General features: G+C 39.5%; 1 protein-coding gene and 1 non-coding gene across 2 annotated transcripts in view; both read right to left on the bottom strand.

Annotated features, from left to right (window-relative positions):
• Positions 1 to 4,418: 4,418 nt before the first annotated feature.
• The window catches only part of DENND6A (DENN domain containing 6A), a 33,920-nt gene continuing 11,913 nt past the window's right edge, over positions 4,419 to 26,425 (bottom strand). The window contains exons 8-20 of the mRNA XM_056847007.1: positions 21,015 to 21,077; positions 19,582 to 19,637; positions 18,041 to 18,163; positions 17,209 to 17,304; positions 16,129 to 16,223; positions 14,966 to 15,031; positions 14,808 to 14,872; positions 13,542 to 13,631; positions 11,918 to 11,971; positions 11,722 to 11,831; positions 8,822 to 8,924; positions 7,979 to 8,053; positions 4,419 to 4,646 (exon numbers count right to left, since the gene is read on the bottom strand). Of these exons, the coding sequence (XP_056702985.1) occupies positions 4,521 to 4,646; positions 7,979 to 8,053; positions 8,822 to 8,924; positions 11,722 to 11,831; positions 11,918 to 11,971; positions 13,542 to 13,631; positions 14,808 to 14,872; positions 14,966 to 15,031; positions 16,129 to 16,223; positions 17,209 to 17,304; positions 18,041 to 18,163; positions 19,582 to 19,637; positions 21,015 to 21,077 (1,122 nt within the window). The 3' untranslated portion in view covers positions 4,419 to 4,520. The remainder of the gene's footprint in view (positions 4,647 to 7,978; positions 8,054 to 8,821; positions 8,925 to 11,721; positions 11,832 to 11,917; positions 11,972 to 13,541; positions 13,632 to 14,807; positions 14,873 to 14,965; positions 15,032 to 16,128; positions 16,224 to 17,208; positions 17,305 to 18,040; positions 18,164 to 19,581; positions 19,638 to 21,014; positions 21,078 to 26,425) is intronic.
• Positions 18,381 to 18,487, bottom strand: LOC130493630 (U6 spliceosomal RNA). The gene has a single exon (XR_008933996.1). It is a non-coding gene; the product is annotated as a U6 spliceosomal RNA (small nuclear RNA).

Raw genomic sequence — 26,425 nt, 5'->3', positions numbered from 1 at the left:
AAAAATCGTAATATTAAATGATTGGTTCTGAACTAACTGAGAATGAGATTGAAAGAGATCGTGGGGTTGTTTTGGAAAGCTCAGTGAAAATGTCAACCTAGTGTGCAACAGCAGTGAAAAATGCAAACTCCATGCTAGGAATTATTAGGAAAGTGATTGAAAATAAAACAACCAGTATTGTAATATCCTTGTATAAAGCTGTGATGTAGCTTCATTTGGAGTAATGTGTGCAGTTCTGGTTGCCATATTTCAAAAAGGACATTGCAGAAATGGAAAAAGTACAAAGAAAGATAACCAAGATGATTCAGGGTTGGAACACCTTTCTTATGAAGAACAGCGAGAGTCTGGGACTTTTCAGTCTAGAAAACGACAGCTAACGGGAGGCATGATAGAGGTTTATAACATTATGCACATAGGGATGAGAAATTGAATAGAGGGAGCTTTTTCTCCCTCGTCCATAATACTAGAATCTTGGGGTACCCAATGAAATTGCTGGGAAATAGATTCAGAATGGACAAAAGGAAATAACTCTTTACTCAATGAGCAATAACTCTTTACTCAATGAGCAATTAAACTGTGGAATTAACCGCTGGGAGATGTGGCAATGGCCACAATCATAGCTTTAAATGGGGTTTATAGGGGTTATATTAGACAGATTCATGGAGAGGTCTGTCAATGGAGGGAGCCTCCATCTCCAGAGGTAGCAAACCTCTGGATACTAGTGTTGGGAGGCAGCAGCAGGGGAGGGCCTCAGACTGTATGCCCTGTTTATCCTCTTGGAGAACTGGTTGGCAGCTGTGTGAAACAGGATGCTGGACTAGATGGACTAATACTAGATGGGCTGTTCTTATTTTTTACTTATACCCACTTTAGCTCTCTCCCCTTCCTTTTGACCCATCCTTAGTGTTTTCTGGATTCTTATTACAGGTATTTAGAATGACATCAGACACGTGATGGGATTTCATTACTTTAACTTAAGTCAGAGGAATCTCTAGTTTGTTTGCTTTGGGTCACCGTTCTGCTTTAGGGTATGATATTACACTAAGAGACTGAGGATGACTGAACAAAAATAGATTCATATCAGGGCTCCAAGGCTATTATTGATGTAGGAAGCTGTTGCCAAATGAAGGAAAAGTTGCTAGTGAACATCCTGCTACAAAAGCACAAGTCAGGCATGTCACTTTCCCAAGTATTTTTTTCTTTTCCTGCTGAGCCCATGTGAAGGTTCTCATCAATATCTTATGGGGTGTTATTAAGTATGTTTATTTCTATACAATGCTTTATTTAATGTTTTAGAAAAATCAGTTATTTTAAAATAGGTGTTGTGTGTGTTGTCAACCACAACAAAAGGTAACAGAAGACCTGGAGGGATCCCTGTGCTAGAGTTATTTATTGCAGGTGTGCCAAGAATCCAGCTGATCCAATCACATGCTATTACAATGCATGCATGCAGAACCATAGGTTGTTTTTTTGGGGGTGTTAAAACATAGCCTGCACTGTTTGGGGTTTTTTTTGCACACATTTTATACTTCATTAGAGGTATGAATCTTCCAATAAAGACGCTAGACAGAAGACTTGCACTATCCTCCTTCCTGGCTATTGACCACTTCAAACCTGTTTTCTTAAACACCCACCCACCCCATTTTTCCAGGGTATCATTTTTGCCCACTTGCAAATTTACTAACATTTCTTTAAGTGCATTAGCTATGCTTAATTCATAATCTCAAAGTCCTGCTGCTTTATGATCCCATCTTCCAAGTTTTCTTTCCCCTGATAAAAGTCAACTTGGAAGATGTTAAGAGTTCAATTCCAAGAGACTAAAGCATATTTGACTAATGTGTTAATAATCTCAGAACAGTGAGTGGTAAAATTGAAGTGGAATGTGATATGATTACTGATTTGGATGTACCCCTAAGGAAAGCAATATCATCCTCCTTGACCTTGTAGATGTAGCTGGCACTTCTGTCTCGGTTTCCCTTAGCTTGGGGAAGTATATTTCTTCCTGGATGATGCTGTCACACCATTAACACTTGACTGCTTGGGCAGAAAGGAACTCTTGCAAGGAACTGTTGCTTTCAGTGTTTGCAAATCCATTGTCTTGTCCTTACAGTATGGTTCTCAAATAAGGCAAGAGGTGTCAGGCTAGGTTAGGGAAGCACTACAAGAGTAGTGACAGCTGCTCTGAAAATTAGCACAAAGCTACTCAGGAATGTCTTAATGACTCCAGTGGGGCCTTTTCCTATGTACCAGTGCATAGGATTTTAGCCACTGTGCGCATTTTCCCTTTTGGAATAAATATCAAGCAAGAACAAACATCTGTAAGGTACTGAATCCTTTCAAAAATTCCTTTAGGGCTTATTTCTTGCAGTTTAATCAATGACCACAAATAAAGTTTTCTGCAAAAGTGGTGTTTATTACCTTTAAAAATACATTTTGAAAATAAGCTAATGTAGCCAGTTCCAACATACTATGTAATGCTTCAGTTAATGAAGATAATTGTGTTAGTGGCCATATTTAAAAATGCTACGTATCAGCTGTGCAAAACAAACAGTATGATAAATGGAATAAGTGGCATAATTGTAAGGTTGGATTTTACACAATCCAATTTCAGCTTCTTGTTTGGAATTCATACAAATGAGTATTAAAATATATATCTTCTTAAAATACAGAGGGCAGTTAATACATAAAATGAAAGATTCTAAATGACGATACAAAATATCACACAAGGGAATTTTTCAATTACAGGCAGTGCCATATCTTTTTATCCAGACATATAAAAAGCATGTGCATTGATACTGATCACTACCCAATGCTATTTCGCCTTCACTTCCTAACAGTGATCCTAACATCCATCCTGCCATAACATTCTTGGAACAATTCCTCCCAGTCCTATTTCATACAGAGAGCTTCTGAAATATTTGTTCTTATCACCTAAAGAGTGTATATGTATAGCAACAATTTATTGCCAGTGAGAAATGGCTCATGGTGTATATTTATAGTATGCATACTATTAGTAGCGGTTTGCACAAGCCCTCTCTAGAAAAAGGTAAATACAAATTAGGACAGCTTCCTCCTCCCCCCTACTCCACTACTTTTAAAAAGGCCATTCAGACATATCCTTTCATGATACAAATCACCAAATAAACGGGATACTGATTTGGTGTTTTTCTTTAAATATTTTCCTAGAGAAAATTTCTATCCAGCAAGGACCATCCATATGCAAAAGTATGTTTATGCACAGGTCTTGCTTTTTTTGGATGAGGCCTATGTGCAACAAATGGTAGCATGGAAGGGTGAAATCCCTTGGACCTAGCACACAGGAGGGATGCGGTTAGCTTGTTCTGAATATTATTGTGATGCTTCTACTTGAGAGCAAGCTGTTTGCGAGTCACCCTTATTTTCCCCTCCCAACAGATGACGCCACCCCTAATCATACACTTAGCAGGACGTTTCACCACAGCAGTTTTCTCTCTGTGTGACTATCTCATATTGAAGATGGCATATGTAATTTCTGCAAGAAACATCAAATATAGGTAAGTTTGAGGGAATTAATTTTTCACCTTTTAATTTCAGCACTGTTTAAAATTAGATACCATGATGAGAAGGATTTAAGACATTTAATGAGAAGCACCCTTTTTAATATAGCTCAATTAAAAAAAGAAAAAATACAAATCGGGAAAAATAAATGAATTACTTCATTCTTCAGCTAACTCCACACATATTCCAGAACAGATTGGGATCAAATAAGAAATAATTTTATGTAATAAAATCTTCAAATCATTGCCTTAGTGCCAAGATTATGGACTTCATGCACCTGGAAGCATACTCATGGGTTCTTTCCCCATTTCAGGGTTTGAAGCTAATCACAGATTTGTCATGTGGCTCAAATCAGAGAAACTATAGTTTGCTCTGAACCTGAGTCTGAAGCCTACTCCAGTCCCTGGTACAAAAGTATGCTATGATTAGTGGTAATCATTCAGGCCACATGGAAAAACTAGTGTATCTAACCATGGGAGGGGGAGATCGCATAAGCCAAAGGAGGAGTGTGGACGGTGCTCTCCATTGCTGCTAAATTCAGATATCACAGAGCTGCAATGTTTTCTAGGCTGGTAATGGGAAATGTTTAAAAAAAAACTAAGGAAAATACTTAGTGTAAAGAAGTGAGATCGTTTTTGAAACCAACATGAATATCGTTTCCCCTGAGTTTAATGGAATTGGGCAGAGCAGCACCAACTCAGAAGTTCTGCAATGCCTGTTCTTCACTGTAGTCCCACATGGCAGAAATGTAAGACGCGTGCTGATTTTCCATAAGAGCACTTAATTTTTACACATAATTGACAATAAAATGTTTCACTTCCTTCATTGTTCAAGATGAATTTTTCAAGGTCTGCTTTAAAACTTTTAGCAAAGTCTGTTTCTATTACAAAACACTCTGCATATCTGCAGTTCTCCAAGTGCATCCTGTCTGAACCTTTGAAATGTGTGTCATGGGATATGCAGCTGCATAAAATGACAGTTTGTCACGTTTTGCCAGTTTTGATCAGGATACCCTGCAAATCTTCTGGTAATGCCAGTATAATTGAATCAATGTGCATCTGTAACTTTTCCATTGTCCCAGGTTTCACAGGTAAGTTTTCTCCATCAGTCTGCAATAGCAGAAATTGCAATTAAAATAGATGGTAATACTAAAGAATTCATGAGAATTCAGGACAGTAATCAAAGTTGAATGTTTTGGAAATTCAAGACTGATGCAGTCCGAGTTCAGTATGCAATTATTTTATGTAAAACATTTTTATGTCACCATTCTACCTGATCAGGGTACACAAGGCAATCAAACATGTAGCTTCTGGGTCAAGATTTCACCTGGAGTGCTCCTGGCTCTTTTATCTATCTTTTTGTTCATAGACTGTTTCTGTATATATATACTACCTGAAATGTTTAGCTTCTAAAATTTTCACATTAAAATATATTCAGGAACTTTCAAATTCAGTATGATTTATCCCAGGGGAAAAGAAGTTTCAAAATTTGCAAGACTAACATGAAGCAGCCATCCTCATGGATCAACATGAATCCAGGGTTACCATTTCCCTGCTTGGGGTTTTAGCCAGCAGGAAAAATGAGGAGGGGAGATAGAAATGATGTGCAGTATATCAGCATCACTTCAGGGTGAAAACCAGGTTGGGACATCAGTGCGTCAGGTGACGTTCTGGAATTTCCCTCAAAAAACTATGGCATTATGACACTGCTGCCTCTTGACCCATCGCCGAAGCTCCCACGGGTGCTGGGCAGGAGCCTGGCAATTCTATGTGAAACACAAACAAGCCTATGATCAGATACGTTTTTATTTCCTAGGACACATTTCTTGTGAAAGGCCAGCTCCAGTTTCCGTTCTCAGAAGGGTTCAACAGGTCACTTATCTCTCTGGCACCACTGGAACTAAAATGAATGGGAAGGCATGCACTGGGTGGCTTAGAAAAGAGAGGCACAGGAAAATCCCACTATCTGAAAGTCTTCAAATTTGGATCCTAGATGAACTCTCCAATCCCCTTCCCATACAGACACCATCGGCCTTTCTGCCCAGCTCAATGGTATACCAGGGCTTAGTTGGAAGTAATCTGTGTAAGGGGTCACTGACAAGAGTGGAACAAGGCCTGCCAAAGGTGGGAGCATCTAGATCCTGATCATAGGCACCCCAAAGTAACTTGTTTATATAGAACAAAATCTACTTAATCATAAAGCTGGTTGAAGCAACTCCCCCCTCTCATTACCTCCTGCTCCATAAAAGTGACAATATACAAAGTCAAAATCACTGAAGACTGCAATGATTTTTTTAGATGCAGAAAAAGCTTTTGATAACGTTTCATGGCACTTCATTTCTGAAACGTTACAACAACACTCTTAACGATTTTTAGAGCAATTTATTCTGCTCAGAAAGCACGCCTTTTGATCAATGGTCTACTGTCATCAGAATTTGCTATCACGAAAGGTACAAGGCAAGGCTGTCCACTTTCTCCACTCCTTTTTGATTTATCAATGGAAGTTCTTTCGAACTACATAAGAAATGATCCAAAGATTAAAGGTCTCATAATAGGAAACGAAGAACACAAAATTAAAAGCTACGCAGATGACGTTGTTTTAATCTGTCAGAGGCACTGGTAGATGCATGGGGCCACTAACAAGCATATTAGGTTGCAGGTATCTTTCTAGAATCTCACCTACGGCTGTAAGAAAAAGCTAGAAATGTAGGAACGATGCACTTGACTGGTGCAAGTTACCAGAGGAATAGTTGCCTAGAACTGCTGGAAGGGAACAGATTGGGAATGTACATGGAATTTCAAACAGATTCCTCCAGGAAGAGGAGGAGGAAACTAGAGATGGAGGGCCCTTTTCCCCCAGTCTCCCTGGAGCCTATTTGGCTATTACTTGCCCCTGAAACAATAGCCCATACACACCAGAAAACAGCCACCACCAGTCCTTTTAAGATCTGAGTCTGACAGGTCCACCAGAAAACAGCCACCACCAGTCCTTTTAAGATCTGAGTCTGACAGGTCCACTTCTGCCTCTCACTCACACACATACCTGTTATTTTTAAATACACGCCATGGCTTACTTAAAAAGCTAGCATACATGAAACTTTTTACACCTAAGCAATCTGGGAACAACACAGGCTTTCTTAAACACAACAAATTTTAACCTTGTTTTGAAGAGTAAGAAGAGAGGGTGTATGCAACAGTTGCAGGGGAGAAAGAAAGAAAACAAGGATTTCATACATATGAAAGTGGAAAATATAAAACACAGAAAGTGAACTCATCCAGACTAAAGTGATTCTGGGCATGGAGAAGGGTCACTGGAGGTAGTTGAGAATTAGGCGGGGAGGTAGTTGAGAATTTCCTGCATTGTGCAGGGGGTTGGACTAGATGACCCTGGTGGTCCCTTCCAACTCTATGATTCTAGCTAAGTGGCTTACTGTTCACAAATCCTAAGCTCTCTCTGACTGACATGGGCCTATCCTGCAAGGGAGCTCTCCTCCCTTGCTTGCTCCTGGGAAAGGCAATTATATCTCCCACTACAGGATTTTATCATTTTATCCAAAATCACACCCCCTTACATTGATTGATATTCTTTTCCCGCCCTAGATGGTGCTAAGCCAATCGTTTCCTTTTCAAAGAGAAACCCTATCCTTCCCTATGGGGCTTTAGAATAATGATGGTATACAGAGAGGCCGGGGTGGGGGGACATGCATGACCAAGGGAGTAATGATGTTGAGCAGGAGAACTAATTTAGCATATGGACCATCAGACAAACCTAGTCCCTCCTCATAGTTCTGCTAGAAATACAGCAGAGGGCTGCTCGGTGTTCCACCCCCCAACCCCCTCCTAGGTATGGAAGAAGGAAAACTGCTGGGTTTTCTGAAGGTCATTTTAGCTGTGAATTTCTTCTGGCAAGGAAAGAGGGAAGAAATGCGCTCATGTACCTTAATCCTAAACTACTTTTGTCATCCAACTGACGGAAAAACAGAATAGCTCTCCCCACAGCCAGAGGTTTAGATCCACCTTGGGAACTCAACGACATACAGCATGGAGTCTGTTGCAGAGGTCTCCTGAGCATGCTTCTCCTTTAATTGTAGAGCTAATACTGAGTCTTTACAGAAAGTTCCTCCAGTCATCTTTAAGGTAAATGGAAACTTCTGAATCGCTCTGCATTTGAATATTACTGCAACTGTTATGTGTTCAATATAACCTTTTTTAGCACAAACTGAACAATTAATATTTGACAGAAATCAAAACTCCTTGGTAAACAGAGTGAGCTTCCAGTCTTGATAGCACATCATGCACAGCTCTTATATTTAAAAAGCAGCATGATACAGTATTTGGTATAATACACTTATAGTGCATTCCTTTGCAGAATTACTACAGACCAGGCCCACTGGGTTTAGACTGAATTAACTCTGCACAGGATTTCACTGTTCATTACTCACCAATTTATCCTTTAATTTTAAGACAAGGTCCACTGTTTCTACTTCAGTATGTTTTTGACTCCAGAATAACAACTCCTGCCAAAAAGACATGGTTAAGTTACATTAATACATTTTCAGTGAAAGCAAGTCACTAGGAAGTGTTGTTACTGGAGCTTCATAAAATTTCTTAAATGCCTACCTTATTAATTCCTCTAAGCTAGCACCAGGGCAAAAAAGGAACTGGCAAATAAAATATTTACAGTAGTAAATCTGTGTCTGGATTGTAACTGCCAAATTGGTATTAGCCCTGGTAGGAAAAGAGAAGAGGTGCCGGTCTTTTTTCCTCCTGCCAGGTAAATTGTAATTGCATGGTGGGAGATTTCTCTGGGGAAATGACATGGCGGGTACAACGGTTAACACCATCCTGGCACAGTACAATACCCCACACACAGCTGCTTTAAAAAAAACTAAAAGCCGCCTGGAGATCCAATCCCATCTAGTTGCACCTAAATTAAACATTCTGGGGGATTTAATTGTACTTTTTATTTTGATACTGCTAGAAAGGACAAAAGGAGCCCTCTGGCGCAGAGTGGTAAGCTGCAGTACTGCAGTCAAAAGCTCTGCTCATGACCTGAGATTGATACCGACGGAAGTCGGTTTCAGATGGCCGGCTCAAGGTGGACTCAGTGTAGATGACTGAGGAAGGCAATGGCAAACCACCCCATAAGCATAGTCTGCCTAGTAAACGTCGGGATGTAACATCACCCCATGGGTCAGTAATGACCCGGTGCTTGCACAGGGGACTACCTTTACCTTTTAGAGAGGACAAGGAAGAAAAGCATAATGGAAAGTTGCTTTTCTAACCTCATTGCACAGTGCTTCTAAATGTAGTGCCTCCAGCTTCTGTGTCATTTCCTTCCGCCGTGTCCTGAACCAACCGTCAAAGTTAGGAGACTTCAAGAAGTGTCTTTAAGATAAAGGAAATTAATTTAACTAGCTGAATAAAGTGGCATTCTGGAATCAACCTTATAGCAACTCTGTCTTCCAAGCCAAAAACATTTGAGAAGTAAGAACTTGTCCAATTCCAAGGTATTACTGAGCATGCTTGTAGTCATAAATGGGATAAATCATATTGAATGTGGAGAATGCTGGACAACCTCTCCACCAACAATTCTGTCTGTAGCAGCTCTTGGGGGAAAATATTTCCTTATGACAATAGCTTGTTAAAATCTATCATCCACTAAAAACAAATACAGTGATTTCATTGCTTCCATAATTAAAATGACTCCTTTTGCCAGAGGAAGAATAGTGTAATTAATTTCAACGGGGGATAATCAGCTAAAGTCTCACTCTTCTGGAGTTTTTGCAAGATGAGGCTTTCAAGGAGGAAGGGGAATTTGATCAGTGACAACTGATGTAAGATGCACTTGGAAGCAGCAGCCCCAGATGTCTCAATATGAAATTAGGTATCAATACAGAGACTATGTTGTGCTTGGATCCAAAACACCTGTGTTTAAAATCCCAGTTATGGACTTACTGGGCTTCCTGTGCCAAGTCACTTATATGCAGCATTTTAAAAATATAAAATGGGAATAGTAATAACCTACTTCAGAAGAACTACCGGGGGAGAGGGGAAAACTGACATGACTCAGCAGCTGTAAAGTATTGTGCCAACAATAAAAATAGAGTCATTATCATCAATATATATCAATATATATTATTTGGTCTAGAAAACAATTGTCTTTATTTAAATTGTCTTTATTTTAGCTTGTATTCCAATTGCCTATTCCAATTTACATTTATTTAGTGCCAGCAATATGCTAAGCATTGGACAGAGCACAGAAATGATGCAAATCTTCTTTAGAGTAGGGGTGTGCAAATATGCCATTTTTACTAAGATTCTGTATATATTTGGCACAAGTATATAATAGGCACAAATCTTCCTAATTTCTTTGCTAGTTTTCCTATTTCATTTTCATGCGTTTCCCCTTTCACTTTATGGTACTTTGATACTTTTGCGTTGTATAGATACCTGTTTTACTACTAATTTTTGTTTCTGAGCTGGAAAAAGACCACTCCCAATTTCATTCCAATCCTTAAAAATCATTTAAAAAATTCACCTTTCTAACTGAGTACTATTAGCCTTCCCCCCAATTCTGTAACAGAAGAAACAAAGGAATACAGTGATTTCATTTACAGTAAAACCTCAAGCATCTAATGCCTTTGGACACAATCCAGAATGAAGTTCTGCTATGCAAGCTTCTTATGTACTTCTCATTAATTTCAAAGATGCCTGTGCATGGGAACCTCTTTCTGGATTTTGGACCTTTGAGAAAATACCACTGATAGACAAACACAGAACAGAGATTTAGGGAAAGTACAGCATGCAAAGCCTTTTTGCTGAAAGCAAAGTTTTATGCAGATCAAGTAATGATGGAGAATACAGGTCACAGTACATTTTGTAATACTCTTGTAAACAAATTTGTGAATATTGTCGAAGGCTTTCACGGTCAGAGTTCATTGGTTCTTGTAGGTTATCCGGGCTGTGTAACCGTGGTCTTGGAATTTTCTTTCCTGACGTTTCGCCAGCAACTGTGGCAGGCATCTTCAGAGTAGTAACACTGAAGGACAGTTCAGTGAACTGTGAACCACAGTTTCTCAAGGAAGAAACTAACCATCTAAATCACGCACTGCTAGCAAACGGCTACTCCAAGAATGAAATCAGAAGGGCCATTGAACCAAACAAAAATCAGAAAACTCAAGAAAAACAGTCTCCCATAGGAAAGGTATTCTTGCCATTTATTAAAGGAGTCACTGATAGGATGGAGAAACTTTTGAAAAAACATAACCTACAAACAGTGTTTAAACCCACCAAGAAAATACAACAAATGCTACGATCAGCAAAAGACAAAAGAGACCCCCTCACCTCTGCAGGAGTATATCGTATACCTTGCAGCTGTGGAGAAGTTTACATCGGGACCACAAAACGCAGCATACAAACAAGGATAAAAGAACATGAAAGATACTGCAGACTTGGCCAACCTGAGAAATCAGCAGTGGCTGAACATGGACTGACACAAACAGGACACAGGGTCTTATTCCAAGACACTGAAAGACTGGACAATTCTACCAACTATTTTGTCAGATTGCACAGAGAAGCCATTGAAATTCATAAACATCAGCACAACTTTAACAGAAAAGAGGAGAGTTTAAGAATGAATAAGGCTTGGCTTCCTGCCCTGAAAAACCTCCAGACAAAGACAACATTCAACAATAGCCATACAGATTAGTTTTGGATTACACACATTAACAGATCACTTCAGGATACAATGGTTCCATATTAACATACCATACCCTCATTAGCACATTATCTTGATACTTACAGGACAATACTTTTGCAGGACAATACTCAGCTCAAACCCAACCCCTTTCTGACTATATATTACTCTTCCTACACCCTTGACACTGAGAGACACTGTCCTTCAGTGTTACTACTCTGAAGATGCCTGCCACAGTTGCTGGCGAAACGTCAGGAAAGAAAATTCCAAGACCACAGTTACACAGCCCGGATAACCTACAAGAACCAAATTTGTGAATCTTTATAAGCTAAAAATGAATAGCTACACAATGCAAAATAACAGTAATAGAAACAAGGTTTTTCTCTGCTTCAAATACATTTTTAATGCAACAGATTACTCTGTGTTTATATGTAGCCTAGGCTGTAATCTACGTACATTTTAGCGTTAGTGGATGAACAAAGTTACCTGTACAATCCTATCCAGTCTCCTTTTAATCTAGAGGTAAGTTGTGGCCCTGCTTTCTCTAGAGTTTTCATGAATTCCTCTTGATTGAATGGTTTCAACTGCGGTGGACTCTACAAGGGAAACAAAGCTGTAAACATACAGAATGAACTTGCGACTATTCACAAAACCAGTTCTCTGTTTATGAAAATATTTTTACCTTCCATGGTGATATGCTCTTCTGAAGAGGCATCAAACTTGCTACATATCGTTCCTGAAAAACAACAACCAATATTCTAAAGAGTACAATCTTTTTATTATTATTAAAGAAATAAAAAGTAATATAATAAAAGAAACAAAGATAACAAAAATAAACAAAAATTATAGATAACACTGAGAGTGCTACTATGCATAAAATTGATCTAACATGCTTAAGGCAATATAACTAACTATCATCATCTATACAGTCATTGATAGACCTAAGTTGTAGCATTAGAAAATATTTCCTTTCGGGACAAGCAGTATATTAGATATATAAGCCATCATATTTCTACAGTCATTTCTATATTGGACTAGTTCCATCCCGTAATTCCTAGATAATCTATATTCAAAATACAATACAAAATACAATAATGCAAGTATTTTGTTAATTTATAAACAGCTTCATATTTGTAATATCTTACCTATGCTATCTGGGCGTTATACAAAATAAATAATCTTAATTAATCGAACATTTCATCTCAACAGGCATGTTACTCTCTGAAAAGTAAAATCTCCATCACTATATTTTACAAATTAAGTGTATCCCATTTGGCTCCCGGTATCCAAAAATAAGCTGACTAAATCAGCAGTTTTGAAATGTGACATATTGCCAACATATGATTCTGATAATCAAACATCACACAAGACCTCATCGGTTTGGAGCACACAGGCAAAGATATTTATAGTAAATGGGATTTCTCAGAATTCAGGTCTTACCCATCACTACTATGATCTAGACAGAACCATGTGTACATAGTGTGTGCATGTGCATGGCAGCCCCTCATGTTTCATGGGCTGCTGCCTCAGAGAACCTGCTCCTTCAAAAAACTCCATTTACATAAGGACATTGCATTTGGACCCCAGTCCATGTGTGGAGAGGCGCATAACCTTTTTTTCTTTCTGTAGTCTGTAATCTGTCTTGAGTCTCAGTGAGAAAAGCGGGCTATAAATAAGCTAAATAAAGACATAAAACAAGTAACACTCATACCTGATCTCACCCTACATTCAGATCCCCAGAGACAGAATATAACCTAATTAAGGTTCAGCATATTTAACATTCTTCTGGAAAAAGTTATAACTATTCTTTTAAAAAGGAAATTTGATGGAACCATAACTGAACCAGCGACTCACCTACAAATTAAGGGCTGCCTTTGTCCATTCTCAGCCCAGGGCTGTGAAGAATGATCCCCTTATTGATTTGAATGTGGATTTTACATACCACTGAGGCATGAACAGATTATCCCATTAAAAATAATTATTTTAAATATTTTCCAAATGTCATACAAGTTATAAAGCTGACCTTCACCTATGGATAAGAACCCAATGGTTTAGATCCAAAGTTTGCTTATTGCCGGGGGTGGTGGTGCTGGGGGGGTTAATGAATTTCTCCCTCCCACATCATTCTCCTCTATTGTGCCCAGAGCTGTTCCTGGGGGCTCCAGAATGGGTGTGGAGGAAGAAGTTCTGTTCTGCAAGCTCTGCTCGTGGTACTTTGCATACGACCCCCTGTGTCTGTCTTCACCCTCAACTTCTAACAAATTTCAATAAAAATATTTGTCATTTTATTTGTCAACTGAGCTTACTAGAGGAATAATGAAACTTTGGGTCAGTTCCAAGAAATAGCGTCGAAGGATTATGCTTTGGGCTTCTGCAGGACGCTTCTGTTGTACTCCCTATAAAGGCAAGCACAGTAAAGTCTACAAGTTCAAAAGTACAAAGACTTCAATCCATAATCATACTCCATTGCATTATGCTTATATGTCTAACATTAAATACACTTTATATTAAAGGTTCATTTGAAAATCATTTATAAATAGAAAACGAATAAATAAACATGCACAACTTGTTTAAATCTATGTTAACTAGAGGTCCCAACACTTGAGAGAGCCTGACAGTATACGACATAGTGAAAAATAGTGAACTTTAATCATGATTTCAAGAATGACTGGAACAGTATTTAAACAGGCTTTTACATCAAAACTAGGTCAATATTCCCCTATTTATGAAGGTAAAAATCTAATCAAAACGTTTTGGCTATCCAGAGGGCAGTAACTCTAAGGGTTTCAGATTCCTCCTCCTTCCTCCTATTCTCCCCTAATAGCCTCCCTTTGCCCACTTAAACAGTGCATTCCTAAGGAGAGTTACTCCAGTCTAAACCCATTCATTTCAATGGGCTTAGACAGGAGTAACTCTCCTTAGGAATGCACTGAAAATATGTTTAAACATAGGGGAAGTTTCAAACGAGATCTCTCTTGAACATGGAAGTCAAATGCCCTGATGCAAGCCCTTTTGTGGACTTAAAGGGCGTCCTGGGATCACAACCCTTTCATTGTCCTAGCCTCCTTTTCCAAGGACCAAGAATATAAATCACGGATGTCAATCACGACTGAGTCATTGGACTGCATTTTCCACTCTGAAAATGTCCATTACAGTCATTATTCTTCATTAAAAAATACCTATTACAGGTTAGAATTCCCAAGCATGATTGGAAAGCTCAGTGAAGCTATAAGGAAAAGGTAAACATGAAACATTTCCCCAAAAAGGGACAGTTTTTGGTAGGCTTTTATACCCCACTTTTCTCTACCTTAAGGAGTCTGAAATAGGTTTGCAATCGCCTTCCCTTCCTCTCACCACAACAGGCACCTTGTTAGGTAGTTGGGGCTGAGAGAGTTCAGAGAGAACTGTGACTGGCCCAAGGTCACCCAGCAGGCTTTATATGGAGGAGTGGGGAATCAAACCACACTGGTTCTCAGTTGATTTGTGCTGCATATCAGACATAATGTTCTCTTTACTTTCTTGTCTCTGCACAAGACTCTTGAAAATGCTGTGGTTTGATTAACAAATCTTACCTTTTGCAACTGTTTTATGATTTCTTCATCTCTGTTCAAGTATGGCTTATAAGATGTATAAACACCTAGGGAAAGAATCATAGGATTTTCCTCTGGTTTTGGCCTACAAGGTCATAATATACTGCAATATTTCAGTTCATTGTTATGAAACATATTACCTGGTTTAGAATCCAAAGTCTTTAAGTTTTTCAGCTTTTTCACTTTCACCTGCTTCGGGACTTCACCTGCCAAAATTTATTAAAGATACAGCACGTTAGTCAAATATCAGGATCTGAAGAGCCCATTACACGTTTCAAGAGTTTCCATACACAGACAGGTGCTCTGCTGACTTTTTATTTCTGAATGTGACACTTCACAGTAACACCACTCCTCAGTGGTGAGCACACTCTCCATGACTTCCTGTGACAGCGGCACCAGTGTCAAAATTGGACACGCTGTCATTATATGGTAGAAAAAGCAAAGGGAAAATGGCAGGTCTGGACACTGAGAAAATGGTGGATATTGGTATGGAGAATTCAGCATATTTTGCCCATCTGCTTTGTACAGCCTTGCCCTCTTTGGATGTGATCAAGAAGACAATTGGCATTTTTTTATATATGAATAATGCAAATCAAGGAAGCTGCTGAAAAAAGGAATCATTCTTTTCTGCCTGAGGGAGATCTTTGCTGGTATAAATATGTACTACTCTTAGTTACAAAGAAATTGATTCAATTCTTGACACTGCTTTTCATATAGTTTCAGAGGACAGCCATGTGTTGGTCTGCAGTAGAACACCTAGATTCAAGTCCAGTAGCACCTTAGAGACCAACAAGATTTTGGGGTATAAACTTTCAAGAGACAAAGCTTCCTTTATCAGGTATCTGACACTCATCTAGCTGCTTTTCAGATCTTACACCATTTGATGTACTAATTTGTGTTGTTTTCTTTAGAATTCCTACTGATCTCAAAGCAAACACCGACAAATGGACTACGCTGGTTCAATCCATTACTTCAGTTTCAACCCTGGTTCAGTTTTTCTGACTGCAAATTTTCAGTGCAGTCCTAAGCAGAGTTTTGCCAGTTGATGACCACTGAAATGGTTCAAGAGCAATGATAATGAACTTCATGGAGTAACTCTGCATAGGACTGCACTGTAAGTCTACAAAGACATTCAAATAAATTGCAGATGTAAAGTCAGGTTGTTATTTTCTGTTTCAGTATTAAAACACAGTACCTGGTTTACTTTAATAATATTGGTTCATATTCTGTTGACATTTAATTAAAGGTAAAAAATTACAACTCAGTACAACTCAGAACAAAATGACAGCCAACAATACTTTACCTGACAATTTAATGTCTCCTATTCGGATGATGTGTGGCCAATGCTGCAACGTTTTAGCAAAAAATGGATTTGTCACTCCTAGTATGACAGAAGGCCTGAAAAGTGGATGACATTTAAATGAGATCATTGCCCTCTGTGTGGAGTCAAAGTTTAAATTCATCATGGAAGGTTCTCTTCTATCATCAGAACTAAAACATTCAGTTTTCCTGTGTACCAATATCAGTTGCTCATTGCATGAATATGAGAAACAAACAAACAAAGCCTTACATGGCCTTTTCTTTTAAAGCCTTACATGACTTGGAACTGTCTTCTCCCATATGTTCCTATCTGGGAATTAAGATCACAGGGAGACCCCCCTGACTGTCCCATCAATCAAAGCAGCTCATCTGGTAGGCACATGCAAGGGGGCCTTTTCAGTGGCAGCCCCACAATTATGGAACACCCCAGGGAATGCACAATTATGGATGCACCCCAGGGAGGTGCATCTGGTTCCCTCATTTTTGATCTTCAGGAGGCAGTTGAAGACAGTTTTATTTAGGACTGAATTTATCTACTTTAGTTGTTACTTACAGGCAGTCCTAATTGAGATTTTAAATTGTGCTCTTTTATCTGGTTTTTATAATCATTTTTTAAAAAATTACATTGTAAGCTGCCTTGAATTCCATAAGGTAGAAAGGTGGCCAATAAATATTTTACATAACATAAAAAAATAAAGGCAACTGAGAAATGTCTGAGAACACCTGTGCATTACTAAGCCAATTCATATATAGTTTACTTGTTGGAGATTTGACAGTTTGGCTTGACACACATCATATAATAAGTTAGTACCAGAATTTTAACAGTGGAATATCTATACACCCATTGCATAGAAAGGCATAGCCTATTTCTATTTTCTACTTTTGAATATTAAATTTAGTTACAGCGGTTAATTATGGCCTGCACAGTTATATAACTGAACGCATGTGATTTATGTTAAGGCTTCCTAACTGAGGTCTCAAGTCTACAGACAGTCTTTTAAAATCAAAATTACAGTTGAAAATTACTATTAAATATCAAAATTGTGCAGCCTGGTTTACTTACGGGGCCTGTGTACGGGTTGTATATTCTTTGAATTCACTGTCATGTATTGTAAAGTAAGGCCTGAAATCACTGTAGTACTTCAAAGGTGAGATACAGCTGTGAATCAAACATATAGAAAATTAATAACAGTATTTTGTTGTTAAAACTGAACTGGGGTTGAGAATTAAAGATAGAAATGTGTCTTTTTAAAAGATGTTTTGGTTCTGGTTCATTAAAGGTAACAGGACTTGCTAAGGCAGCCTTTTTCAGTGTATATGTATATACGGAACCTAGTACACGCTAAAATTCCCCAATTTTTCTGTATTTGCTGTTTGTGGACCGTAATAAATACTTTGACATTCCCCAATTATGTGATTAAATATTTGTATTTAAAACATTTTAACCCACCTTATTCCACAAGGAACCTGCTGGGTTAAAAATAACGAAATATTACACATTTGTGTAAACAGTACCATAATTCAGCATTTCCTAAATGTTTTTGTTTTGCACAATTTCTTATTTTCTTGTGTTGCCTGAGATGAGGAAAAAGAAAAAAAGAACAAACACGTTCTCTCTTCCCTTACAACCCTGCAAGGCTGAGAGAGAACAACTGGCCCATGGCCACCCAGCCAGCTACATGGCAGTGTAGGGATTTGAACCCGTGTCTCCCATCTCCCAGCCTGACACTAATGACTCCCATGCTGGCTCTGAATGCTTAAGCATTTCTTCACATGGAGAAGAGTGCATATATCCAATGTAAGGTGATATTCCAAAGATTCTACAACAGCCTTCCCATTCTGTGACTCATAGTGAGATCACAGTTATGTAGATTTTTAGACTCCTCTGTGTTTACCTCACAAGTGCCAACACAGTTTCTGAAGACTCAGATGGAGACGGTGCCATGACAACAAGCGGTTCCCCTAACAACACGAGCTCCCACAGCATCTGGATATGAAAGAACACTGGCGAGAAACATCTGAAACAGATTTTCAAGAATAGTCTTTTTTAAAATCTTCCTTTCTCTACGTATAGCAGAGAAAGCAGGAGCAAAGAAAATTTCATTTATTGATTTATCAACTTTTGACTTCTATGCCGCCCTTTCCGGACCAAGTCAGGCTCAGGGAGGCTCACAGTAGATTCCAATAACAATTAAAATCACATCAAATTACAATTAAAAATCCTCAGTATTGCTTAAAAATATGGACCGCTTTACAAATTTGTGTGTCATCCTTGCGCAGGGGCCATGCTAATCTTCTCTGTATCATTCCAATTTTAGTATATGTGCTGCCGAAGCAAGCACAGCAGAAGGGGGAAATAACTCATGCACAACTAAAAACGTGATCCTGACTCACACCAAACTGAGATCTTAAGAGTTAAGTTTTCATGACTCTTGGGTCTTCCAGAAGGGTGAAAGGGCAGTGACATTAAGGCTGTGGTGATAAAATGTGGATGGGGCTGCAGCCAGGGGCACAGTATCACATGCTATCAACTTTGCTCAGGTCAGTGAACACTGGCACCATGATTCATCATGTTGTTGTCCACTATGAGGATAATATAAAGAAATGAGTCAGTAAGATTGCTGTGATGGTTCATGTGAACCACAGGCAACCATATCCTCTGCATCCTGCCTTTCTTCTCACAAATTCTAACCAGGAATATTCTGAGAGAAATTACATTATTTTTGCACACTGAGGCAACAACAGAACACAGAAACATAGAGCTGGAAGTGACATCAAGGATCATCTAGTCCAACCCCTGCACAACACAGGAAATTTACAACTACCTCCTCCCCACTCCCCCAGTGACCCCTGCTCTATGACCAAAGGAAGGCAAAAAGCATCCAGGATCCCTGGCCTGGAGGAAAATTCTTTCCTGACCTCAAAATGGCGATTGGGATTACCCTGGGCATATAAGAAAGGGCCACAAGAGCCGACCACTGACTTATCCCTTCCTGCCCACCTTCTCATGATCTTCCTAAGTTCACAGAATCAGCACTGCTGTCAGATGGCCATCTAACCTCTGCTTAAAAACCACCACTTCCTGAGGAAGTCTGTTGAGTGTTAACCTAGGCTAAGCCTACAAAGATGCTACTTTTCCAGTTCACGGGAGTCAAATACACAGCTGTTAAAAGGACATATTCTACAGCTCTTAGAGACATCCTTACAATTCCAACGTGCTGATCCTCTTGCCTTAAAATAATATTTAAGCTAATTATTAAATTGTTGCCATAAGCAAAAATTCATTGGAGTTAACTGTTAAGTGTAAGTCTGTCTTATGTTCCTTACCAATTAGATACACGCAGGTGATTAAAGAAAACCCCTTCATTGATGAGTTTCTTTTATGGGATACATCAGCTTCAGAAATCTTGGTTGATGTTGCTTTAAAAGTTCTTACCTGAAGAGATCCACCTCATGGACAGTAGGCAAAGCAATGGAGATCTGTGGGGATGGCTGAAAATTAGGATGAGATAAAAAAGCTTCTAGTCAGAAGAACTCATGCAGCAGAATAAAAACTCTGCATGTCATGCTACCTTTCTAATAAATGATAACCAAATACACTAAACACGCAGACAAATACTCAGCTAGCTGCCTACAGCAACCAACTTTTGCATCGCTCATTTCCAATTAATTTACTCTTTAAATGCTTGAGATTCTACACTTAATGTGCTACTCTTACTAGCCTGTTTGGCTCTGCACCTATTAGAGCTGAGGCTTTCTTCTTCTTGTCGCCATTCTCCTTTGCAACAGCCAAAGCCTGGTCATTTCAAAGACAAATCTGAGCAATGGACCAACAGATATGGACTTCAACTTCTAGAAAACTGTCTAAGGCAGTGAAAGAACAAACTACAGGCAAAATCAGTTGCCAAGAGAGAGAGACAGAGTCAGACAAAAGAAAGAACTTAAATAGAAGGTGTTAGGAAGGTAAAAGTGGCAGAGTGATGACAAGAAAATGTGGGAAAGGTTATTTGAGACCTCAGAGAGGCAGAAAGAGAAACCCTGGAAAATAGAAGAGATGAGAATAAGGGAAGTAGTGGGAGCTATGTAATTGGGGTGTATGAGTTCTCCCCCCCCTTTTTTTTTGGTGTGAGGTATTCACCAAGAAGCAGTGCTTATCCTGGAGGAGTAACACAGTCATACATTAATTGACTGGATCTCAAGTTTTGTGGAATTTAAAGGACTCTGGAATTTGTTAACTTGATCCTTTTGTTAAAATTTGTTTCTCACAGTGTTTTCTGTACTGTTTGTCATTTTAGGCCGGATAGGGGAATTTTCCATTGCACTTGCGGCTGCTACTCCTGAATATCTTGGGAAGCAATCCTAAGCATGTCTACTCAGAAGTAAGCCCCATTTTATTCAGTGGGCTTACCCTCAGGAAAGTGTTTTCTAAGGATTGCTGTTGGGTAGCCCAATCCTGAAGGGGGGGGGCAGATCCACGGTGACCAGGAGCAGCGCAGCTACACCGCCTCGCGCCTCGTCAGAAGCTTCCCAGCCACCGTGGAGACGAAAAGAGATATTAAGAAATTTTAAAAAAACTAAAAAGGGGGGAAATCCCCCATTGCCTACAAATCCCCCATTGCCCACCACTGCTTAAGAAAACAGTAGCTGTCCTCAACCATAACCCTGGGGGAATAGCTCTGTCTTGCAAGCCCTGAAGAACTCCTTAAAGATCTCGCAGGGCCCTGATCTCATTCAGGAGGCTATTCCACCAGGCCAGGGACAACCAGCAGATTGTTACTTGAAGAATGAAGAACATTGTGGAAATGAAACTTAGAAAATTAGCCCTTTGTTTTGAGGCAGTGTCTAAATGGCGAGTGATTTATTCACTACCTGGTGTGCAGTCTGTAATACTTCAGTTGTTCCAGGCTTGTCATGACATGTAGGAATCCGTACCTTAGGAAAGAGATGAAATGTATTATTCACATTTCCCCCCAGAATAATGACACCTAAAAAAAAAACAAAAATTAAAGGCCACTATTTACTTCTTCAAAACTGTGAAAATACTACATTTTAATGCAGTACATTGTCACAAAAATGGTCCTTTTAATCTGGGAAAAAGAGGCGCCTGTTGGAAATGCCAAGACACAGACGGTTCCTACTTTCATGTTGGTGGACATGTCCAAAATTACAAATATATTGGAAAAGAATTCATCGAGATCTCCAGTTGATGTTAGATATGAAGTTAACATTTGATCCCAAATTTTACTTACTCAGCATAGTGCCACCAAACCTGCCTTTGAATTTACATGATGTTTTTAAATATGCTACAACCGCAGCTAGAACGGTGTTGGCAAGAACATGGAAACTAACTCATATACCCGAAATAGAAGACTGGAAAGAAAAACTCTTAGAATATGCTAGTATGGCAAAAATGACTTTTGAGTTAAACCTAAAATCCAATGAATCTACAGAACAATTTGATGAGAAGTGGGCGTTATTTTACATTTATATGAACTGCAAATAATTTGAATGAAGTATGTTGGTTTAAATATTTATAACAAGTAGTGCATTAGTCTTTATGTTAATTAATGGTTAAGCAAAATTTAGAATATTTGATAAAAGAATATTAATATGACATAAGTAGAATAACTGAACGGTATTCTGTAACTATGTTTTATTAAGAAAATCTTTACAACACTGTATTGTTTTTATATAAATATATAACGATTCACCCTCCCTTTTTTTCCTGTACCCTTTCATCTATAAAAATAAAAACTTAATAAAAAAAAATGGTCCTTTTAAAACACCATTATTAAAAATAAACACTGGTGGAATAATATTTTAAAACCCTTTGTCACTGCTTACACCAATAAGTCTAACAGTCCTCTAAGCAACAAATTCAACACAGAAGCCAACAAAGATCAAATGTTCAGGAAGGCATACTGAAAGAGCTATAATTGTGCAAGAGAAGAAGCCAATAAAGCCTCATGCATAATTTGAGTAAAAAAGTGTTAGCACCATTACCACCAAACAGCAGTATACTTTCATGACTACAAGAACCATGGGCATGAGGTAACGCCAGTTAGGTGCTTTTCACCATCACCACTGGCAAATGGAGAGAGCAAAGCATGTACATAAATTTCTGCCATTGTGATCAATGAGATTTACAAGGGCTTCTAAGAAAGAAACAAAGAGGTAATGTATAGGACAACCCCAAAAAAATTATAGTTTCAGAAGAGTTGGTTTTTATACCCTGCTTTTTCTCTACCTTTAAGGAGTCTCAAAGCAGCTTATAATCAATTGCCTTCCCTTCCTCTCCCCACAACAGGCACCTTGTGAGGTAGGTGGGGCTGAGAGAGTTCAGAGAGAACTGTGACTAGCCCAAGGTCACCAAGCAGGCTTCATGTGGAGGAGTGGGGAAACAAATCCATTTCACCGGATTAGAGTCCGCCGCTCATGTGGAGGAGTGGGGAATTATACCCGGTTCTCCAGATTAGAGTCCTCCGCTTTTAACCACTACACCAGCTGACAAGTATAAATGTAATTTCACCAGCTGAATACAGCAGCTAATGAGGGGCTGATAATTTGAAACTTGGTCTAAGACCAAGGCCATCACTACTGATGGAGAATTTATCTGACCAAGGAAAGGTCCTTGTCTGGAAAGATGTGAAGGATCAGGTTTGCCCCTTAAGGGGTGTTTTTAGATTCAGACTTATATTTGGACATTCAGGTGATACCTTTGATTACTATGCCACCTATGCCCTTCCTTGGAAAGGAATTACTATGGAATGGTTATCCATGTGCTGATCATGTTAAAGTCAGATTACTGTAATATATTATACACTGGGGCTGCCTCATAAAACTTTGGCTCCTTGTTTATTTCTGAGTGCAGTTAAAACAGCCAGTTTAAACCTAGAAGAAGAACAAGAAGAAGAGTTGGCTTTTATATGCCGACTTTCTCTACCACTTAGACTCAAACCGGCTTACAATCACCTTCCCTTCCCCACAATAGACACCCTGTGAGGTAGGTGGGGCTGAGAAAGCTCCAAGAGAGCTGTGACTAGCCCAAGGTCACCCAACTGGCTTCGAGGGTAGGAAAAAATGTGTTTGGTGAAAGGCTTGCAAACTTGATCAGGAGGGCTTTAAACTAAATTCTATGGGGGAGCGAGACAACGATTTAAAGCCTTGTATGCTGATAATACCTGGAGACGAGAACAATAAAGATTTGCAGGGAGTGGCATGTATGCAAGGATACATAAACTCACAGGTAAGTACAGAAACGAAAACCACGGGGCACATAAACCACGGATTCCGATGTCTGTACACTAATGCGCAGAGTATGGGAAACAAGCAGGAAGAACTCGAAGCCCTAATACAGGAAGGGGATTTTGACCTAATAGGCATTTCTGAAACTTGGTGGGATTTCACTCATGATTGGAATATTAAGATTATGGGGTACAACTTGTTTAAAAGGGATAGATTGATAAGGAAGGGGGGAGGAGTAGCACTGTATGTCAAAGATGTGTACACTTGTGAAGAAGTACATGAATCTGAGCATGGTAGTGGAGTCGAGACTCTATGGGTAAACATAAAAGGAATAAGAAAGAATCGTGATATTCTCGTGGGGGTCTGCTATCGACTGCCAAACCAGGCAGAGGACTTGGATGGGACGCTCCTAGACCAGATCACAAAGTTCTCAAAGAGACGGGACATGGTGGTCATGGGAGATTTTAATTATCCGGATATCTGTTGGAAGTCCAACGATGCTAAAAATGCAAGATCCAATAAATTCCTGACTTGTCTTGCTGACAACTTCCTATTCCAGAAGGTGGACAGGGAAACAAGGGGGTCTGCTGTCTTAGACTTGATTCTCACCAACAGGGAAGAACTGGCCGATGAGGTTAAAGTAGTAGGCCCCCTGGGTAGTAGTGACCACGTACTCTTGGACTTTACAATCTTGGGGAGAGGAAAACCTGTACGTAGTCAGAAATGTAGGTTGGACTTCAAAAGAGCAAATTTTAACAAACTTAAACTTATGCTAGGTAGAATCCCACGGTCAGAAATACTTAAGGAGAAGGGAGTTCAAGAAGGGTGGGCATTTCTTAAAAATAAAATACTGAAGGCGCAATCCCAAACCATTCCTAAGAGAAGGAAAAGCGGGAGGAGCCTAAAGAGGCCAGGGTGGCTCCATAAACAGCCTTTTAAAGAGTTGAGAAATAAAAAAGACTCATTTAGGAAGTGGAAGGAGGGCCTTATAACCAAAGAGGAATATAAGCAAATAACTAGTGCTTGTAGGGAGAGTGTTAGGAAAGCTAAAGCTCAGTATGAACTTAAGCTAGCGAGAGATGCTAAACGCAACAAAAAAGGGTTCTTTTCCTATGTACAGAGTAAGAGTAAGAACAAGGACAAGATAAGCCCATTGCGTGGACCGGAAAGTGAAATTGTAACAGAAGATGAAGAGAGGGCAGAACTCCTCAATTCCTACTTCTATACTAGGAAAAGTGTTCGAACAAATCATCAAACAGTCCGTCCTTGAGCATTTAGAAAGGATGGATCTGATCACTAAGAGCCAGCATGGGTTTCTCAAGAATAAGTCATGTCAGACTAATCTTATCTCCTTTTTTGAGAAAGTTACTACCTTGCTGGATCAGGGGAATGCTGTAGACATAGTTTATCTAGATTTCAGTAAGGCTTTTGATAAGGTTTCACATAGTATTCTAGTTGACAAATTGGGAAAATGTGGGTTAGATCCTATTACTGTTAGATGGATCTGCAACTGGTTGACAGATCGTACCCAAAGAGTGCTAGTTAATGGTTCCTCGTCCACTTGGAGAGAAGTGACTACTGGAGTTCCTCAGGGATTTGTGCTGGGCCCTGTGTTGTTCAACATCTTTATAAATGATTTGGATGAAGGAATAGAGGGGATGCTTATTAAATTTGCAGATGATACTAAATTGGGAAGGGTAGCAAATACGGTAGAAGACAGAGCCAAGATGCAGGATGATCTTGACAGGCTGGAGAAATGGGCTAGAACTAATAAAATGCACTTCAACAAAGACAAATGTAAAGTTCTGCATTTAGGTAGGAAAAATCAAATGCATAATTCTAGGATGGGGGAGACTTGTTTGAGCAGTAGTGTGTGTGAAAAGGATCTTGGGGTCTTAGTAGACCAAACACTGAACATGAGTCAGCAGTGTAATGCTGTAACTAAAAAGGCAAACACAGTCTTGGGCTGCATCAACAGAAGTATAGTGTCCAGATCACGCAAAGTGATGGTATCGCTTTACTCTGCTCTGGTTAGACCTCAACTAGAGTACTGTGTTCAGTTTTGGGCACCATAATTTAAGAAAGATGTAGACAGGCTGGAACGTGTCCAGAGAAGGGCAACAAAGATGCTGAGGGGTCTGGAGACCAAGTCCTATGAGGAAAGGGTGAAGGAGCTGGGTATGTTTAGCCTGAAGAGGAGAAGACAGAGGGGATATGATGACCATGTTCAAGTACTTGAAGGGCTGTTATATAGAGGACGGTGCTAAGTTGTTTTCTGTTGCTCAAGAAGGTCGGACCAGAACCAACGGGTTGACATTAAATCAAAAGAGTTTCCATCTAGACATTAGGAAGAATTTTCTAATAGTTATAGCGGTTCCTCAGTGGAACAGGCTTCCTCAGGAGGTGGTAAGCTCTCCTTCCCTGGAGGTTTTTAAGAAGAGGTTAGATGGCCATCTGTCAGCAATGCTGATTCTGTGACCTTAAGCAGATGATGAGAGGGAGGGCATCTTGGCCATCTTCTGGTCACTAGGGGTGTGGAGGGGGGAGGTAGTTGTTAATTTCCTGCATTGTGCAGGGGGTTGGACTTGATGGCCCTGGTGGTCCCTTCCAACTCTATGATTCTATGTGGAGGAGTGGGGAAACAAATCCAGTTCACCAGATCAGCCTTACTGCCGCTCATGTGGAGGAGTTGGCAATCAAACCCAGTTCTCCAGATCAGAGTCCACCACTCCAAACCACCGCTCTTAACCACTTCACCTATGAAGATCTAAGCAGTAAGATACATAAAGGCTTTATCTCCTCCCATATGAACCTCTCTAATTCAGATTTCAACAGCAGCTCCTAAGTTATTCCATCTTCAGAGAGGTGGTGAGTAGTGTTGGGAAGCCATGCCTATGGAACTCCATTTCTTCAAGGTCAACTTGGCACCTTCACTAGCAGCATTTAGACACTAGCCAAAGACTTATTCTCATGCAACTTTGGTCAACACCACCATTTTGCTTTCATCCATTATCAATAGCTGTGTTGCTTTCTTT

The sequence above is a fragment of the Euleptes europaea genome, chromosome 1 (genome assembly GCF_029931775.1).
Source record: "Euleptes europaea isolate rEulEur1 chromosome 1, rEulEur1.hap1, whole genome shotgun sequence".
Taxonomy (NCBI): Eukaryota; Metazoa; Chordata; class Lepidosauria; order Squamata; family Sphaerodactylidae; genus Euleptes; species Euleptes europaea.
The sequence above is the reverse complement of the archived record's forward strand: the minus strand, read 5'-3'. Positions and strand labels throughout refer to the sequence as shown.